The 20,338-nt window shown below is 39.0% G+C and overlaps 1 protein-coding gene across 3 annotated transcripts in view; it reads right to left on the reverse strand.

Moving 5' to 3' along the window:
- LOC111160383 (protein phosphatase 2 regulatory subunit B'epsilon) overlaps positions 1-20,097 on the reverse strand; it is a 146,080-nt gene extending 125,983 nt beyond the window's left edge. For 2 of the 3 annotated variants that reach the window (XM_022523469.1, XM_022523486.1), the window contains exons 1-2: positions 19,678-20,097; positions 17,321-17,484 (exon numbers count right to left, since the gene is read on the reverse strand). In XM_022523469.1, coding sequence (XP_022379177.1) covers positions 17,321-17,477 — 157 coding nt within the window. In that variant the 5' untranslated portion in view covers positions 17,478-17,484; positions 19,678-20,097. The remainder of the gene's footprint in view (positions 1-17,320; positions 17,485-19,677) is intronic. The other variant, XM_022523477.1, reaches the window with a different exon arrangement.
- Between the last annotated feature and the right edge of the window lie 241 nt (positions 20,098-20,338).

Raw genomic sequence — 20,338 nt, forward strand, 5'->3', positions numbered from 1 at the left:
GTTTAAACTCGATATGTGACAGGAAACCAAGCTGCTTTTATTGTCAAGTCTGCACTAAAATTCACAAGGTGTTTGTACACTAATTCTGCTCTCCAAAGCTGATCAAATAAATACTGCCCAATAAAGACCTCACTATATTTTGCTACCTGAATAATCACCACACTCATTCAGTCACTGAATAAATACTCATTCCATGTCTCCTAAACTCCAGACTCAGCCAGCTCTCAATCACTGTTGAAGAGACTGACGATAAAACCGGAAACAAAGACTTGGGCCCAGAGCCTTTCAAAGTTCTCGGGGACCTTTGATAATCATGGGCCTTTCAGAGACTGGGCTCTGTCCAAAGCAGCACCTTTTCAGCTAAGCAGTACAGGCCACAATCATAAACTTTTGTCTTTAAAACTATGTTCAGTTTATTACCCAAAAGCTCTCATTTAAAAAAAATATATATATTCTTTCAGAAAGTATTTAGCACACAAATGAGAAAAGAGAAAGGAATGAGTAAGAAGTTATATTATGAGTCAGCACTGCTTCATATCCATGAAGAGTTCCCTTTCTACCTGAAAGGATGGTTGCATTCAGCAGGTACCCAATGAGCAGCAAAGATGTAAGAGGGGCACTATCTTGGATAACGGAAATCCAATTATGAGTGGACATGGTCTCTGACTTCAAGGACAGAAATCATTATAATAACTATCAATTTCCCATTGTCTGCCATGTCTGTACTGGTCTAGGCATTTCACATACACCATCTCTCAAACTAATGCTGCAAGGCAGATGCTATTATCACCACTTTACAGATGAGCAAAGTTAGGCTCTAAAGTCACCCAGCTTGCAAGGAACACTGACTGGAATTCTAAGACTGGCTGGCTGGCTGACAAACCTATTCTCTTCTGATGACTTTACTTTGCTGGACAGGCAACATCTTTGAATTGTAATCATCAGTCTCCCTAGCTTCCCATGCTACTTCTATATTTCTGAACTGCTCACAGCTCTACACAGCCCTAAGCAAAGCTACCTGCAAAACAACTAAAGGAAGGGAAAATACAGTAGTCCCCACTTATCCACAGTCTCCCTTTCTGCAGGTACCCACAGCCAACCTTGGTCCAGAAACAGATGATCCTCCTTCTGACTTACCATCAGAAAATCTATAGTAGCCTAACTCTAAGTCACACGGCCTACATCATTCACCTCACTCCATCTCATTACATAGGCATTTTATCATCTCACATCATTACAGCAAGGGGGTGTACAGAACAAAGATATTTTGAGAGACAGACCACAGTCATATAACTTTCATTACAATATGTTGTTTTAACTGTCATTGTTGTTAATCTCTTACCATGCCTAATTTATGAATTAAACTTTATCACAGGTATATAGCCATAGGAAAAACCGTATTATATGGAGGGTTAGGCACTTTCTGCATTTCAGGGTTTTGAAACATAACCCCCACAGATAAGGAAGCTATTACACAGAAAGAAGAAAAAACAAATGTCAAAAATTTATTTTTTAAAATATGTTAAATAGATGGGAGGAGAGGAGCACCTGTGTGGCTCTGTTGGTTGAGCATCTGGCTCTTGGTTTCAGCTCAGGTTATGATCTCAGGGTCCTAGGATCAAGCCCCGAGACCTGCTCAGGGGTGAGTCTGCTGGAGATTCTCTCCCTTTACTCCTCCCCCAACTCGTGCTCCCTGAAGGGCTCTGTCTTGACTAAAGCTTTCACTGCTCAATCTTTGACTCTTTATTTAAAATCTTTAGAATAAAAAGTAAGAACTCAAGGTAGAACAGAAAACATGAGCATCTACCAGCTCAAGAAGGCATCTTGGAAGAAAGAATTCTGATTGACATTCCAATTCAACTACACTTACAAACTCTAACCTCTCAGGGGTTTCTTGATACCTGGGTTTCCCTCATTACGTACCTGCTTCAAATACATGTACACGTTGGTCTTGTGAACATATTCACTCACATTCAGTTATTTTATTTGAATTCAACATGAAAGAAAAAAATGCAGAGGGCTGAATACATTTTCTTATCTCGATAGAAACAGAAGACCTGGGATGCCTGAATGGCTCAGTGGGCTGGGTCGCTGCCTTCGGCTCAGGTCATGATCCTGGGGTCCTGGGATCGAGTCCCACATTGGGCTCCTTGCTCAGTGAGGAGCCTGCTTCTCTCTCTGCCTCTGCCTGCCACTCTGCCTGCTTGTGTACACTCTCTCTCTCTGACAAATAAATAAATAAAATCTTTAAAAAAGAAAGAAACTGAAGACCTGTCAAAGACAATACTCATTATCTTAAGATAAGTATGAGAAATGAGTGGCTTGGATACTATGATAACCGTAACTTCCCATGAGAAAAAGGAAAAAAAAAACAAAACAAAACTTTCTCGGTAAGAGTGAAGACTAAATACAGGTTTCGTTGCTCATCAGAATTACATGTACACAACAAATCCACAATTTCAGTTCATAAAAATAGTTTTAGGTAAAAAACTCACAAATAAAGAAAAAATTTCTAACACATGAAATTCATATTGTAAGCCACCTGCACCAGATACTTTTGCAAACTCCTAGCAACCCCTTTAAATTTCTTTTTTTCAGATTTTTCAATGCTCCCACTTAATGAAAGATGTTAGGTTAATGGCTGTGTTCTATCTCCAGGTAGCATCCACCAACCTCTTAACTTCATTCAGCAACCACCAACAGTCCTTCCCGAGGTTTCACAGTGACAATGTTCAGTGTCATCACGCACATACAACCCCCCAATTTCCCCAATGCACCACACACTCCAGGGCTAGGCAAGACAGGTGAATTCACTGCTTTAAATCTGTCAAAAAGCAACACAGTTCACACCTGCCTAGACTAGTCCTTGGGTTCAATAAAATACTGACTTTGACAGCTTCCAAATGTTACTTCACTCAAAAATTCTTTTCATGGGACGCCTGGGTGGCTCAGTTGGTTAAGCAGCTGCCTTCGGCTCAGGCCATGATCCCAGCGTCCTGGGATCGAGTCCCACATGGGGCTCCTTGCTCGGCGGGGAGCCTGCTTCTCCCTCTGCCTCTGCCTACCACTCTGTCTGCCTGTGCTCATGCTCTCTCTCTCTCTCTCTCTCTCTCACAAATAAATAAATAAAATCTTTAAAAAAAAAAAAAAATTCTTTTCATTAGCAAATGTAATAGTGATATGTTCTTTTACTTAAAAGATTTAGTTTATGGACAAGCTTAATGGATTTTAAAAAACAAACACCCACTTTCCTAAACACAGAACACAAAAATTGATCACCTTTACAAGAGCCACTTGAAACCCAAGTCATAAAATACAGACTAAGTAGTACTGATAAATAATGACAACAGCAATGATAAAGAGAGCTAACATTTACATAACACTCGCCATGATCTAGGCCCTGCTCTTAGCATTAACTATGTTAACTTGCTCAATCCTCAAAACCACCCTATGGAGAGGTTCTTGATCTTTCTTTTCCAAATGAGTAAAGTAAAACTTCAGGACTAACTCACCAACAAAGAGGCAAATAGCTGCTCAGTTATCCTTGTGTTTATGGAGAGAAAAGAATATCCATCATGAACTATGATACCCTAATGAGAAGAAATTATTCTCTTAACAGACAGTACATTATAAACAGCCTTGCTCAAAAATGGGGGGAGGGGAGAGGGAATGTCTTCACACTCTCTACATTAACACACGTAAGAAAAATAATAATCCATTAAGTAAAACTGTAGAAAAAAACATGATTTCACTAAGATTCTGTTCATTTTGAATATAGATGTGCACTCACAGGAATGAACATTGTTTGACTAACCATGAAATGATTCTATAATCATTTTGAAATCCATTAACCATTGAGGTATAAGAGTGATCTTCTAAGTACTATCAAAAACTCCAGACTCCCCCATTTTATTTATTTTGTTGGACTCTCTCACAGGTCAGAGTCTGAGATAATCCTAGATGAAGCTTTCCTCCTTATGTAAACCATCACAAATCCAGTTCTGCTTCAAGCACTAGTTCTGAAAGCACATACTCATTTTTACCACCCACAGAATGCAGCACAGATAACGCTCAATAATTTAAATCATAATAGCTCAGGAAAACTTAAAATTAGCAAGTGACAAGGAGGTGGATTCAATTTTTAACTTCATTCAATTTGCCAAATTTAAAATACTTTCAATTATTTATTTTTCCAATCTTCACAGAAACCATAACACCACCAACGTTAATTGCTTTGCCTAACTGTGGTTTTACTGTTGCCTGCATTATCATTTAATGAACATCAACTGGTGCTGACAGTAATTCCAGCTCTAATCTTCTAAACTTTTATTCTCTTAATGAATTAAATCTATTGTATTATGTCCCCCACTATTCCAAGCAGCAGTTCATAAATCAGTGAATCAAAACACATGAAAACTTAAGATCATGTACTTAATAACAGAGTGCCATCTGTAGAGTATATGGGTTGACCCACAGATGGATTTTACTTAGTTTTAAATGGACTCAGTATGTTTCTCACATTTTGTACATTTCATGTTTATAGCCTGTCGGTAAACTAGTAATTTTTTTTTCTAAGATTTTATTTATTTGACAGAGATCACAAGTAGGCAGAGAGGCAGGCAGGCGGCGGGGGGGGGGGGGGGGGGGGGCGGGGGCAGGTAGCAGACGCCCTGCTTAGCAGAGAGCCCGATGCGGGACTCAATCCCAGGACCCTGAGATCATGACCTGAGCAGAAGGCAGAGGCTTAACCCACTGAGCTACCCAGGTGCCCCTAGTAATGCTTTTTTAAGCAAGCAATCATTAATTTGTTCTCAAAGAAACCTCAGTATTATAAAATGACAAGCACAGTGTTGCCATAACAAGAGAATTTTTTAAAATTCCGACTCCAACAATAAGACTATCTCAAAGTAATTATAACACTGTTAAGTATCCTATAGAACAAAAACAATTTTAAGCTTAACACAAGAATATATAAACATGAGGGGGAGATATTATTCCTCATGACTGGGTAGGGAATTTATGGGTGATTTATATACTCAGCGATCGTGTATTTACAGACAGGTACAAATGCTCTTAGGATCAAGGACAAACTTCAACCCAGCCAGAATGATTTGGCTCCAGCAACCTCAGTAGCCCCATCAACCTCTGAACTCCAGCTACAATGGCCTTTTGAGAAGAACCACATCCACCTTCTTGTTTTGCTCACCACGGTGTTGTCAGGGCAGTGCCTGGTGCATTACACTGCTCAGTACAAATGTGAGGAGTGAATGAACTGAATCACGCAGCCCACAGAACAATCACAAAAATGAGAACACAAGGCCCTTGTAGGAGACTACTTAGCCAGCTCATACAGTGACTCCTTTTACTCCTTTTACTTCTTTTTTCATACACACTTTGAAAACAATTTGCACACAATTCATTTCACTGAAACCTCATCATAATTTGAGAGTATGAGAACAGGGTCTATCACTCCTAAACCCAAAGGCATCTAAAGTATATACCATTTCTAGAACATCCCGCTAAACCAGGAAAGCCCAAATAAATTCCACCATTAGTTCAAATGCCTTTTACAATGTTAAGATAGAAATCTAAATACAACAAAATATAGCTCCACCCAACATCTTTAAGGAATCACTAAATCTAGGTAGTAATGCACAAAGTTTCCTCAGCAGCCAAAGCCTATGTCAAAGTTCCTTAAGCCTAAAACCTTAGAGACAGATACCCGCCTAGATCCAGCCACATGCCAGATAATTTTTAGATCTACTGAGTTTCAGAACTTCAGCTCAACTGTTTTTGATTAAAATGGTGTCTTTAAGTTTTCTTAAAGTGAAACGAATATTATTTCTGGATGACTGGTTACCATGAAGGATACTAGTTAGTTAAAACAGTTGTAGATGGAGTTGAAGAGGCGAAGATAGAAGGATGCATGGAAGACAGCGTAGTACAGAGTATCAACACTTTCTTTTACTTTTTTTTTTAAGATTTTATTTATTTATTTGACAGACAGAGATCACAAGTAGCAGAGAGGCAGACAGAGAGGGGGAAGCAGGCTCCCTACCAAGCAGAGAGTCCGATGTAGGGCTTGATCCCAGGACCCTGGGATCATGACCTGAGCCAAAGGCAGAGGCTTTAACCCACTGAGCCACCCACGTGCCTCCCTTTTACTTTTAAAAAGTCCTTTGTATAAATCTGCCTTCATTTTGACTTTGGCTCACAAATTAAGTATCCTTTGGATACATCACTATTATTCTGAAAAATTAACCTGATAAGACAAAGTAGGCTTCTGATCATCAAAAGGAACTTCCCTTTTGCTACCAATGTCTTTGATTTCAAAATACTCACTCATTCAAAAAGAAAAGTGTTTTTTGCTATGATTTCCAAACTGCTAATGTAAGATAGCTAGCTCCTCAGGAGCCTGAACTCACTCTGATTTCCTTACAACAAATGGCAAAGGAGGTACTTCCTTCCACTTCCAGATATTGTCTTCTGGAGGCCCTCCGGTAAAAGGCTAGTTCCAAAGCCTGTATCTTCCTTATTAGAAGATAGGACTTTTTTCCTGAAATGCTGCCAAGTCCCAATTTTCTCCATGTTTTTTTAATGTTTTAACATTTTACTTTAACAGCGTTCCAGGCACCAGCAACCACGAATTAATTAAATTACGATGTAACATCACCAGAAGGTAAAAGTCTCTCATGATGCCTACATAAATAGATAAACTTTTCCCAGATCTCTTCCCTCACAAGATCTGAAACAAGATGCAGGTCCTCAGGAGTGACTCAAAGAAAGATCGATGACAAACTGAAAGATAAGGGAAGGAATATTTATTACACAACCAACCGTATATTAGGTAACCTACCCACATTATCTCCCTCCTCACAACCACATTGGGAATTGTGAGTCCCATTTTACGGAAGATGTTAAATAACTAAATAACTAAGCTCAGTTCACAAAGCCAGATTACTACCTAGACTTGAACCACCACCCTTTCCTACTTAAGCTAGCTCATAAGGATGTAAAGATGAATGGCAAAGAACACCCTTGCCACAGTGCTACCAGATTACCAAACCCAAACCATTCCATAACTGACAGAACTTTATCATGACAGCGTGAGTCCCACAGGATCCAGAGTGGCATCTTCCCCTCTCTCCCTGCCTCTCCCTCACCTTTGCAATCATCAATACCGGCTACCCTTCATGCCTGCCTCTTAGCAGCACTGCCTGGCCTTTCTAAGGAGCCAACTCTGAGGTCTGCTACTCTTCTGTGACTCCTTCCGTCACTCCTTCCGTCATTACCCACCACCCAAAGGGCTGTTACTGGCCTGGCTGCTAGCCCTCTTCTCTTCTCCACTTCTCTTTTCATCACTTCAGTCTCCCCACAATTTTCAAGGTTCTGGCAAGACGTAGTAAAATAGTTCACTTGGTAAATCATCCTAGTAGAGCATGAGCAAGATGGTGGTTAGCTCCAGTAGTCACCCATGTTCATGCGAAGGCGCTGGCTTTGGGACCAGAGAAGCCTGGGGTCCCCATCCTGGCTCTCTCTGATGTGATGAGAAAGTCAAAGAGCCCTCAGTTAACAACAAACATCCCTTGTTCTTGGTTCTGTTGGGAAGCTTCAGTGTGACACCAGGTAGTACATCACCTGGTTCACAGTGGAACTAGAGACGATGCTTCTCTTCTCCTTCGTTGGTTGCAAAACTACTTCTTCATCAGCAAAGATAACCTGAGTTTCTCCTCCTGGCTTCTTCGGGTCTACAGCTATTCCAGAATAAACACTTTTTGACAGGTACATTCAAGTTTACCATTGGTAGTATTTACTCAGCTTAATTTTTCAAATGATACTGATCAAAAAGTTCCAAACAACCACACCAGAGTCACGTAATAACTTCTATCTTCAAACACCTTTAAAAATTCTGTTTGGGAGCAACCCTCTTGGGTCCCCTCCCTCCTCAGGAGCTTTGTAGTATCACTTTGCTACTGCTCAATAAACCTTGCTTGCTTCCTGCCTACCAAAAAATTAACTGGTTAATTAATTAATTAATTCTCTTTGGCATCAAAAAGAACTAAAAGGAGAGACAAGCAGAAATTTTTTGTCAGGTGATCTTCCTTCTACAGAAAGGAACTATACGACAAATTCTCTCCTCAAGTGAGGAAACAAATACCCACCACCCAAAGCAGTAGCTCCTAGCCTTCAAGGAAACTCCTTTGAGAACCTGATGAAAGCTCTGAACCCTTTGTCCATAAAAATGACAATCTGTACAGAGACATAAAATACTGCCTGGAATTTCAAGAGAGTCAAGGGCCCTCCGCAACCCACCCATCAACAGCAAGGTAAGAGTCCTCAACAAAGAACCATCTCTGTACTTCTTTTTTTTTTTTTTCATCTATGTACTTCTTAAATGAGCAAAATCTTCAATTCAGATTTTGTTTCTTTAAGGCGCAACAAATTTAAAAACCTGGACAAAAACCTCAAGAACGTAAAGAAAAGTTTTCTCATTCCACTCTTCACATCTCTCTGGCTTAGAACAAAATGCTACAAAATATGGCTCTACAGCTGAAAAGGTTCTCTCTTCCAGGCAAAATCTCAAAACAAAGATGTGCTCAGAGCCAGTGCATGTGTTGGGGGGATGGGTAAAGGAAAAGGAGGTACCAGAATTAAATATTAGATCATCTATACATTTCATATTTCAATATCATCTTTTTTAACTTTCTGTATTTGTGTATTTTCTTAATGTGCATTATAGTTGTCTAATAGTACATGTATTCTATACATAAACAAATACATACGTTATTTTTTTACTGATATGAGTAAGCAATGACAAAAAAAGATTAGAGATCCTGTCCTAGTAGATGACTTGCAAAATAAGCTTATCAAACAATAATTTTACCTGGTAACCCTCCACGAATGGAATTTCCCTTGGAAATAATTACATTATCTACTTTATGCTCTTATTCCTGAAATGAGAAGCCAGTCTGAAACTGATGTTAACTGAACAGTAATGCTGAGACTGTTCCATAAGAACTAGTTCTCCTTTTGGCTTTAAGAGTCTGATTTGCAGAGTTCTACATGCTCCGTATTTTTCTTCCTTAAATGGAAATAACCCGTGTAAAGTATTAAGAGAATAGAAATCAACTGAAAAACACAGGTAAGCATTTTTCTATAACACAGCTTTTCCTGCAACTATAACAGTTAATATTCTTCAACCCCTACTATGTATCTAAAACTGAGATAAATGTTTTAGTTACTTTATGGCACTTAATCTGACTATATGAGGTGGGTTCTAATACTCTCCCAATTGGGAGATAAAAGAAAACTTTGCTTAGAAGTCACATTAAGTGTGAAGAGCCTCAAAATTCAAACCCACGGGTGTGCCCCCTCAGGGCCTCCATTCTTACCTCAGGGAGGCCACCTGCCTCACTTAGATAACATGTTATATGTATTAGGCATTTATTGTTACATATTCGACAAAAATATAACAACAAAATAACATTATTTTTATCCAATCAATATGTTCATCACATGTCTAATTCTACTGTAACATAAAAATACAATCCCATATTTGTTTTCAGGAAATCTGCAAATACGAAGGGTAGAAAAGTATTAAGTAGTAAAAAAGGATGCTATGCCATCATTCACAAACAAACCAAAGAACTACCTTACCCAGCATTTTAGAAATATCTAGAAACTTTACTCTTCTTTTGCAAGCACTACAAAATTTAATTAATATTAAGAGCTAACATTATTATAAGACAGAAGTTTTAAAGATGAGAAAATTTAACCATAAAACCCTGTTCCAAAAGTCCATTATAATATTCAGACATGCTATTCCCTCTTAAACTATGTAAAGAAAGAAAGTCTGGAGATTTGATTAGCCCTCAATTCAGTCCTCAAACAACAGCAGAAAAAAGTGTTCCATCTGCTGCAAAAGGCCAAGTGATGAGTCCCCTAAGTAAAAGGAATCACTCTTAGTATGTCACATATAAAATCCCCTCTAACCTCTCCCCACAAGATATTTCTGTTCCTAACCTGAAACATTCAGAATTACCAAAGCATTAAGTCCTCACTCAAGATTTTAAGTGAACACTCAACAATTTGATCCTTTAAAAATATAAAGTCTTCATTAAACAAGTTAGCAACTTTGTGTAAATTATAACTTGAAATAAAACTTGCATGACCTGGATTTGGGGGGAAAAATTTAGTAGTTAGGAAGAAAAAAGAAATGTTTATACTATTATCACTAACAATTTAGATGTCAACCCACAATGTTAATTGGCCAACAAATATTTATTGAATGCCAACTATGTACTAGGCACTAATCTAAGCCCTAGAGGTAGAGAAATAAGATTTCTACACTGAAGATTATATTCTAATGGGGCAGGAGAAAGAGATAACACACAAGTGAACTAACAAAGAGAAACTAATTTCAGATTATAAATATAATGCAAAAAACGATAGACTGATAGGAACTTCAAAGACTATTTTTAAAAGTCAGGAGGGACAGTTCCTAAGAAAGTCCCATGGTGCGATGAAACCTGAAGAATGACACTAAGTCAGGGAAAGAAAGTTCTGGGTAGAAAGGACACCTCGCCTTACGAAAAGATTAATTTGGCACCTAAATATTTTATGTCTGGGCTGAGTCATATACTGGAGAGATCCACATTATGATGAATTCTGTTTATAGCTTACCATGTTTACTGTTGAGTGTCCAATGGATATGTATACATATACAGCTAACATAATACTCAGAAAATAAGAATAAAATTCCCAGTCTTTTGGTCTAACCCAAAAGTTCTTAACTGGAGAAAGAGCAAGAATGGTACGGCAAAATCGTCTAGAATCTGTGATAAGCAGTGAACTGTGCTCTCCAAAAAAAATGCCCACTCAGAAACTTCACAGATTAATTTTAGGAGGGTCTTAGAACATAAAAGCCCAACCACAATGCACGTACCTTATCCCCAACCAGAAATCCATGAACCTAAGGTTAAGAACTAAGCAGTAATTATCATACTCAGATGGAATGGGATATGAATACAAGTTGCTATCCTACTTTTAAATGATTACAAATCAGGTATGCTTACTCTCAAAATCTTTTGGCCCACATACGACTCTATGTGGGACTTTTCTCTATGCTATAAATTATTAGGATATATTAAGAAAAAACATTTCCCCCTAAAAGTAAATGAAATACCTCCTCACTACAACTAAGTATAATCTTTCACACATGAAAACACTGCAACTGACATTTGGTTTTGTGCAAAATCTTATAATTTCTTCCCAAAAAGAAAAATGTTGCCACATTGTCACAAAGGCTGCAAAGCTCAATGTTATTACCTATTAACTTATATTCTTCTAGTTCAGAAGAAAACTTATGATTATTTCTCAAAACCACACACACACACACACACACACACACACACACACACACACACTTTCACATGCCAATTTAGCTGTCAAAAAAACATGTATCATTAATCCAAGGTACAAACTAGATCAATGGGCTTTTTTTTTTTAAGATTTTTTAAAATTTATTTGACAGCACAAGAGAGAACAAAGCAGGGGGAGCAGCAGGCAGAGGGAAGGGAGAAGCAAGCTCCCTGCTAAGCAGGGAGCCTGCTGTGGGGCTCAATCCCAGAACTCCAGGATCTGAGCCGAAGGCAGATGCTTAACTGACTGAGCCACCCAGGTGCCCCTAGATCACTGGTTCTTAACCTTTCTTGATTCAAACACCCCTTTAAGAATCTGAAAAATACACTATAATTCTCCCACTTAAAAAATGGATATACACATACAAAATGTGCATCTAATTTCAGGCTGCAAAATGCATTTCAAATTCAGTGAAAGGTTTAAGAATGTCTTCATCTTCTACAGAAGACTATTATCACTGATTGCTTCTGGGAAGGGCAAGTAGGAGAACCAAGTCAGGAAGAAGATTTTTCACTATACAGCCTTTTGTATTTTTTGAGATCTGAACCATGTAACTACATTGCCTATTCAAAAATAAATTTAAAAAAACCAATACACTAAAAAATGTAGCAGGATACCAATGTATTTGGTGAGGATCTCCAAATAAAAGTGTTTAAAATAACTTGTCTATGAAATTCAATAGATTTGCAAAGTGTTGCTCCCAATTTTTTTGGTTGAAAAAGATTCATCCCTACAAAACATGGTCTTGTTTCATAGTTGAGAAATTTCCAATTTCAACTTTTTGCTGAAAAAATATAAAAAGTGAAATAATAATTCCATATTGTTCATATTTTAACTTCTAAAATCCCAGTCAAATAACGCTAGCTAGTATTTATTGAACGTGGCATTGCCATATCTATTGACTATTATTATCATCCCCACTTGATAGTCAAGAAAACCAAGGCTCTCAGGAGTTAACATACTTGCCCCATACAACACAACTAGTGAGTAAGGCAGGACTCTTCCAAGTAACAAGGCCCATGTGCTTTCCCCCAGGTGACACTGCACAGTACAAGGAAAACACTAAAATAAAGGACATTATTCCTTAAGAAACTAATGTCATTATAAATACACCTTAAGGGGGCACTTGGGTGGCTCAGTTGTTAAGCGTCTGCCTTCGGCTCAGGTCATGATCCCAGGATTCTGGGATCGAGCCCCGCATCAGGCTCCCGGCTTGGTGGGAAGCCTGCTTCTCCCTCTCTCACTCCCCCCTGCTTGTGTTCCCTCTCTCGCTGTGTCTCTCTGTCAAATAAATAAATACAATATTTAAAAATAAATAAATAAATAAATACACCTTAAGGCACTAAGCCATTATAAAAATTGGGACTTACTTCTGCATATTCCTTCTTTACACACTACACAAAGGAGAAATGGATGAAAAAGAATGATCCCATCAACAAATCAGAAAAGCATCAACATTAGTTTTAAATTGGGATTTTTAAAAATCTCACAAACTGTCACCCTAAAAAATAAAAATGTAAGCTGAATCACAAGCCTAGAGATTTAAAAAAAAAGGTTTTCATTGAAGAAGGAATTTAAAGAAACACAGTGTTACAGATCTAAAAGTTTTAACACCAAGGGGCAGAGTTTCTGCTGGAGAGTACCTCCAGTCATCAGTTTTTGGAATGTTTAATTATTGAATGTCTGAACTATTAGGAAAATGCCTTAAAAACATATAAAGAATTATGAGGCTAGAAATAATGACATACTCTCATTATAATCCCATCTTCAGAGAGGTGGTTCTTGTCAAAAATATTTCACTCAAATCTAAACTTGCATAAGCAATTAAGGTCAAAGAAAGAAGGAAACAGGTCATAGGGAGGATGGGGGTGGGGGGGATTAATCACCTAACCTAGTAGTACTACTAAGGCTACTACTACTTAGTATTACTATGATGATAATGATGATAAATATGTGTGTGTATATTTCCTAAGTGTTTTTTTGTTTTTTTTTAAGATTTTATCTGTTTATTTGTCAAAGAGAGAACACACAAGCAAGGGGAGCGGCAGGCAGAGGGAGAAGCAGGCTCCCCACAGAGCAAGGAGCCCAATGTGGGACTCCATCCCAAGTCCCTGGGATCCTGACCGGAGCGGAAGGCAGATGCCTAACTGCTGAGCCACCCAGGCGCCCCTCCCTAAGTGTTTAGTTTAACTGTCCTTATAGAGATGGATAATTGTCAAAGCTTGCCTCGTGTCATGCCATGTAGGCACAAGGAAAGTATATAAGTCTTTACATAAAGCACTCAAACTTTTACTAATTCCCCTTGAGTAAAAGTCCTTCAAGTTCAAAAACTTTAGGAGTCTCTGGAAACATTTTCAAAAGTATATAAAGATGGAGAAAATTCAAATGTTTCTATTTCATTATAAATTGCTGAGGAAAAGCCAGCTATGTTCACAGAACATGCTAGCATTGCTTTCTGTAGAAAGTAATATGGTTGATATAAATTACAAGACCCCACCTATCAGAAAAGAGCAAAAAAGATGAAACTTTTCCTTTAATTTTGCAAGTGAAGAGACTTTTAAAATGCCAAAGGCCGGGGCGCCTGGGTGGCTCAGGTAGTTAAGTGTCTGCCTTCAGCTCCCAGGATCAGGACCCACATTGGGCTCTCTTGCTCAGCAAGAAGTCTGCTTCTCTCTCTCACTCTCCCTCTGTACTCTGTCTCTCTCTCTCACATAAATAAATAAAGTCTTAAAAAATAATAATAATAATAAATAAAATGCTAATGGCCATTATTACATATAAGCCAGTCAAATATTATGATGCATATAATAAACATTCTGATAAGGGATACATACAAAACAAGTGATCTTTAATGAATACCTAATGTTTCAATTTTCAAAAATTACATATTAAAAAGATGAGTTACAAAATAATACAATTTCTGTTTCAAACTCCCCTAAAATTAAAGATCTTAAGGACATGAATTTGACTTAATTCTTTAATGCAACCCACAAAATTCACCTGCCATTTATATCACACTGCCAAACAAAATTAATTCAAACCTTCCTATTTGGTCAAAGCAATACTACAGAAAATTACATCAGTTACTACCTTTGGCAAGCGCACATAATTTGTTCTGGTTTCTCCTAAGGAAATGGTAAAAAAATAAAACAAAGAAATTCCTCCTGTATTTTCTTTATATTCCATAAATTACTTCCTGAAGTGAGAAAACTGCACACAAATAAAATCCAATCCATTGTATGAAAAACAAATGTCATTTAACAAATATATTCTCTGTATAAATCAAGAGCAAGTAAACATTTCTGAAATCTACATCTGACAAATCTACATCTCTGTTATTCTACAGATAGGGAAATCGAATTTATGGAATGCTTTCCAGAATATTTTCCCAGAACACGCTTACTACACAAGAATCACTTTCAGTCTGTCTGGAATTAAGCTGTGGATGTACCTAGTACTACATGGTCCTGTTACGCTCCAATTCTCCCACGCTGGCAAAATACACAAGTTCACAAAAATGATATTCCTGGAGAGTAGGGTTCTTGGAAATTTTTCAATATTACCAGACTCCACTTAAAAAAGGGGAAAAGGATATACAAATAGCCAGTAAGCACATGAAAAGATGTTCAACATCATTCATTAGTCATAAGGGAAATGCAAATCAAAACCACAATGAAATACCACTTCACACACACTATGATGGCTATTATGGGAAAAAAAAAAAAAAAACAACAACAACAAGTGTTGGTGAGGAGGTAGAGAAATTGGAACCCTTGTGCATTGATGGTAAGAATGTAAAATGATACAGCTGCTGCGGAAAACAGTCCGGCAATTCCTTAAAAATTGAAATATATGATCTAGCAATTGCACTTCTGGGCATGTACCCAAAAGAAGTGAAAGCAGGGGCTCAAAGAGACACTTGTACACCCATGTTCACAGCAGCGTTCACAATAACCAAAAGGTGGAAATGGGTCCCCAAGTGTTCACTGACAGATGGATAAATAATATATGGTATATACACAAAGCAGAATATTATTCAGGCTTAAAAGGAAGGAAATTCTAACACATGCTACAACATGGATAAACCTTGAGGATATTATGCTAAGGGGAATAATCCAGTCACAAAAAGACCTAGAGAACAAATCCATAAAGACAGAAAGTGGAATGGTGGTTACTTACCAAAGGGCTAAGGGGAGGGGAGAATGGAGAGTTAGTGTTTAATGGATAGAGTTTCAGTTGGGGGGAGATGAAGAAGTTCTGGAGGTGGGTGGTGGTGACAGATGCCCAACAATGTCAGTGTCCCTAACGTTACACTTAATGCATACATAAAATAGTTAAAATGGTCAACTTTGTTAGGTATATTTTACCATGATTTTTTTTAAAAATGAGATATGAAACAACAAAATCTTATAATGTGCCAAATTCTTCTCACCCATGCCTTTTCACTACCCACAAAACCAACCAGTGGTCAGTTCAGTTCGAATTTAAATGTTTGCCATGAGCCCCAAGAAATAAATATAACAATAAAGTTTAAAATTCTTTTTAAACCTAAAAAAGTTTAATCGTCTTCCTCAAAATAAAGTCCTTTGCCAGACAGACATGCTAATAGCTCTTATATGTCTAGTTCCGATTAAAAAAGTTACCAAGGAATCCATACGCCTCTCAACTTTGTATTTCAAGCTTTATCCTCAGAGTTTTTCCTTCATTTGTTTTCTGAAGCCTCACAAAGACTTTTTCATTTTTACCAGCAAAACCTTTAGCTAAAATTTTCTCCCCCACAAACTCATAAGGGCTCATCTCTACAAACTAGTACATGTATCATTTTTACAGTAATCAGAATTCATTTAGTTTCCATCAATTTCAAGTATATACCTCAGAATCTCATTTGTGACTCTAACTCCCAAAAAAAAAAAAAAAAAAAAAGTTCACATGGGGAAAAATAGAAGCCTGAAATATCCTAGGCTAAATTTTGAGGATCTTTTCTAGTCAAACTCCAGTTCTTCTTACAATACCTTCTAATTTGACAAACTGTTTCAGAAGTAAATGTTCATTAATGAATCAGGTTTTCTGGTTTCCTCTGAGCTACAAAAGTGTACTGCTTTGTTCATGTTCCCTTTGTCCTCACTCTTAAGTGTTCAGCAGATAAAAATCTACTTTCAAAGGCAGATTCTAACAGTTTCCATGCTATAAATACTACATTCTTATATATTTCAACTGTGTCTGTTCATAAACATAAAGCAAACAAATGAAAATTAAAAGGAACAAGAAGTGTCCATATATACCCAAAGGCTGAAAGGCCCAATTTAGAAAAAGCAAATCTCATATTAAAAACTTGTCCTTAATTCATTCCAAAGTAAAGACAAAAGTAGTATTAAACGAGTATGATCATGTTTTCTACATGTATTATCTGAAAATGCAATAACGACCATTTTTTATTTTTAAAAATGAATTCTTTCAAACACCACTTTCTGTATGCAAGTTAATGGTATCATCTCCTCTGCTAAGTCTACTTCCTGTGACTAAAATTGTACAATTTGTAGCTGTTATCACATATGTTGTATATATCTAAATGTCAAGGAAAAATGAAAAACACACACCCAGGCATCTTAAAGTTTCTCTGGCATTCAGTTTTTCTCTTTATCAACGTGAGAGAGGGTCCTGATAACAGGTTTCTTTTCATTTGTCCACAGCTATTTATATTAAATTGAGCCCTTTAAAAAGCAAAGTGGGTCTATCTGCCCACATAGCAGTAACTTGAACATGTCCGAAATCTCCCCTCCCTTCAATTTGCCACACAGAACTTTTGACAAATTTGACAAAAATTCTGCAAAAAGAAGATTAAATACAGATATATAAAGATCAACTTGAAAGGAATTCATCACCTGGTCATGAGCCTTACCTTTTAGCAGCGGCAGAGGTGTTAACTCAATAGGCTTGCCTTGAGACCTAAACTGTGAGGAACTTTGCGACCTCTTCTGTCTGGCTTTTCTGACGGACTTCCGAGAAAATCCGTCTACTTTATCCACTGATGGAGGAGTAGATGGTGCTGAGGACATATCCCTACTGAAGAGAAAGAGGTATCATAAACATATTCCCAAGGTGGAAGCATACACGTGAATTACACAAATTCGAAAAGTCCCATAAACAATATGCATGAAAATTGGAATGTGTGATGAAGAAAGCAAATAAAATCAATTAAGAAAAGTCATACGTTCAATGGGGAAACATGAAAATTTGATGATAAACAGAAGGAATTTAAGTACCATATAAGCAATATTGCAGTTCTAATGCACGGGCTGATTAAACTTCAGATAAGCATTAAAGAAGTTCACTGACACTTGAAGAAGTCTTCTAAGTCATCTACTCATTTTCTATCTGCACAGCTCTTCTCATCTTGAGATTCCTGAAGTAATTCTGGAGCTATTTTGCCACTGGAAAACTTCCATCGATACATTTTCCCAAGATATTTAATATTATAAATGGGCTCTGGAGTTAAAACCTTTATTGTACTTCAAGAATCTACACCATGTATCACAGCAAGGTGAAATTTACAAGTACTGAAACAATCTAGGCATGACTTTTAATGCAATGTGTTGTGTTAGCTATGATAAACTATACCGCACCAGAAATGAGGACAGGTTAGATTACTTTAAACAGAACACATAAAAGGCATAATTAGAAGCATTTCAAAGAAGTCTTCTTTTTGAATGAAGCCATCTTAAGTTATTAAAGCTTAATAAACAAAATTCTGATGAAATCGTGCACCAAAGTTGAAAACATAAATTCACACCCTACTTTGACAACCAAGTTGAATTCCCTTTAAGTTCATCATCAGATATTAATTTTCATTCCATCAAGCTGATAGAACAGTTCTTTTAGATTTTTTTAACCTTCTCAAATTATTAAAATGAAGGCTAGTTCCTAAAAGTAACAAGACTTAAGCTCAATTTCATTCTCCAATTTAAACATATGCCATCATTTCCATGGCACTGAGGCTCCATGCAAGATTAATGGCAGACTTGAATAAAAATAATGCATATGGGGGAAATACCAAAATACAATTACTCACCTGTCATTCCAATACATAAGATAAGTGTTTTCTAACCTCTAAATTAAAAGGTAAGGGAGTTTCTTCCTGAACATGCAAGAATAAAAAGTTATCTGGATTATCCGGATTCCGACAAAGTAAAAAAATAACAAAAATTTGTTAAACAAAACCCAGGATCTTGAGGTTTGGAATTTTGAAGTCTTGTTTGATCCTCTTTTTAAAAAAAAAAAAAAAAAGATTTTTGAAAACAACCTAATTTAGCCTTAAATAAAATGTGACAGATTCAAAATGGAATTGCAAACTATGAATGACTATGATAGAAGTAAGATCAGTTAAAATTTTTCACAACGACTGCATCAGCAAGAAGCTCCACATCTCATCTGTATGTTGTAAATTTAGGGGCAGCCTTTCCAATGTGGTATGTGAATTATTTAGATTTCATTTAACCCAAACAACGCCAGATTTCGGTAAATCCTGTTCCTCCATCACTCTTTTTGTCTCTTCTTTATTCCTCATCTCCCATCTCTAAAGATGATTTATTGCTGGCATTTTTTTTTTAAAAACGCATTTGCCCCTTCTACCCGCGGCCCAGAATAAACGTCAAGGATCTCAACCCTAAAGCGCTGCAGAACTGAACTTGCAGTAGCAGTGGGTCCGTGCAAAGCCCGGAGAAACAGGTTTCGCCCTGGACCAGGACGCCAGAAGCTTTATCATCGTCTAAGCAGCGGGCACGGGGCATTTCCAAGGTTCAGGATAATCCAAGGGGGGTGCTGGGGTGGAGGAGAAAGGGAAGGGGTTGGTCTGTAGGGATGCTGACATACTCCCTTTGCTACCCCGCCCCAAGCCCTGGAGAAGATAAGCTGTTACAGAATCCTCCTCACTACATCAACCCCCCCCCCCCGCCGGCCTCCCCCCGCCCCCCGTCAGTGGATAAAGGGGGACAAGAATATGCCTCCAATGCCGGAAGGTGGCGGGGGGGAAGGCGGAGGGAGGAGAGGCAGAGTAAATGGGCGGCATCGTCAGAAGCCTTTGCAGGTAAATCAGACAAGTGGGACGAGCGCTCCTTCTCCCATACCCCACCCCACCCCACCGCACCCCTCGCCTGCCCCGGCCAGGCCTTCCCAAAGCCGGTGTTCTGCAGGTTCCTGAGGAAGACCTGGAAGAGGAAAGGAAGCGGGCGAGCCGAGGTGCTGGAGAGACGAAGTTACCTTGAAGCTTCTGGGGAAGAATCCGAAGATGATCTGTGGTTTCGAGGGGAGACCGGTGTGAGGGCCGCAGCGGGGGCGGGTGGCGGGACCGGGACGTGCGGGGGGGAGGTCCGGGCAGCGGCAGGGAGCCCGGGGCGACGGCTGTCCGGCGCGGCGTCCCTCCGGTTCCGCGGCGGCGGCGCCTCTAGGCCTCACGGCCGGACCTGAACCTCAGCGCTCCCGCGGTGGCGATGGCGGCGGCAGCCTCACGATCCTCCCCCGCGGGCCCGTCCCATCAAATCGGCACCGACCCCGTTGCGGCTCCGCCGGTGGCTCCTCGCTCACATTCCCGGCGGGCGGCGCCTCTGCTCGTTGCCCCGGACCCAGCGGCGGCGGCGACGTGGGGAGGGGGGGAAGGGAGGGAGGAAGAGTGGATCCGCAGCGGCAGCAGGAGAAGGAAGGAGAAGGAGGAGGAGCCGCTGAAGCTGTAGCCGCCGCTGCCAGAGCCGCCCTTTGGTACCCGCGGTGGGTCCCCGTCAATGCCCCTTTCTCTCTCCTATTGTCAATATCACCGGGCGGCTGAGTCCATGGCACACGCGCAACCGAACCTTCTGGCCAGCAGCGCCCGCCTCCGGCGCCCACTCACTGGAGGCTTCAAACGGGAAGCGAGGCCTCATTGGCC

This window comes from Enhydra lutris, unplaced genomic scaffold (assembly GCF_002288905.1).
Source record: "Enhydra lutris kenyoni isolate GAN:26980312 unplaced genomic scaffold, ASM228890v2 scaffoldscaffold4, whole genome shotgun sequence".
Taxonomy (NCBI): Eukaryota; Metazoa; Chordata; class Mammalia; order Carnivora; family Mustelidae; genus Enhydra; species Enhydra lutris.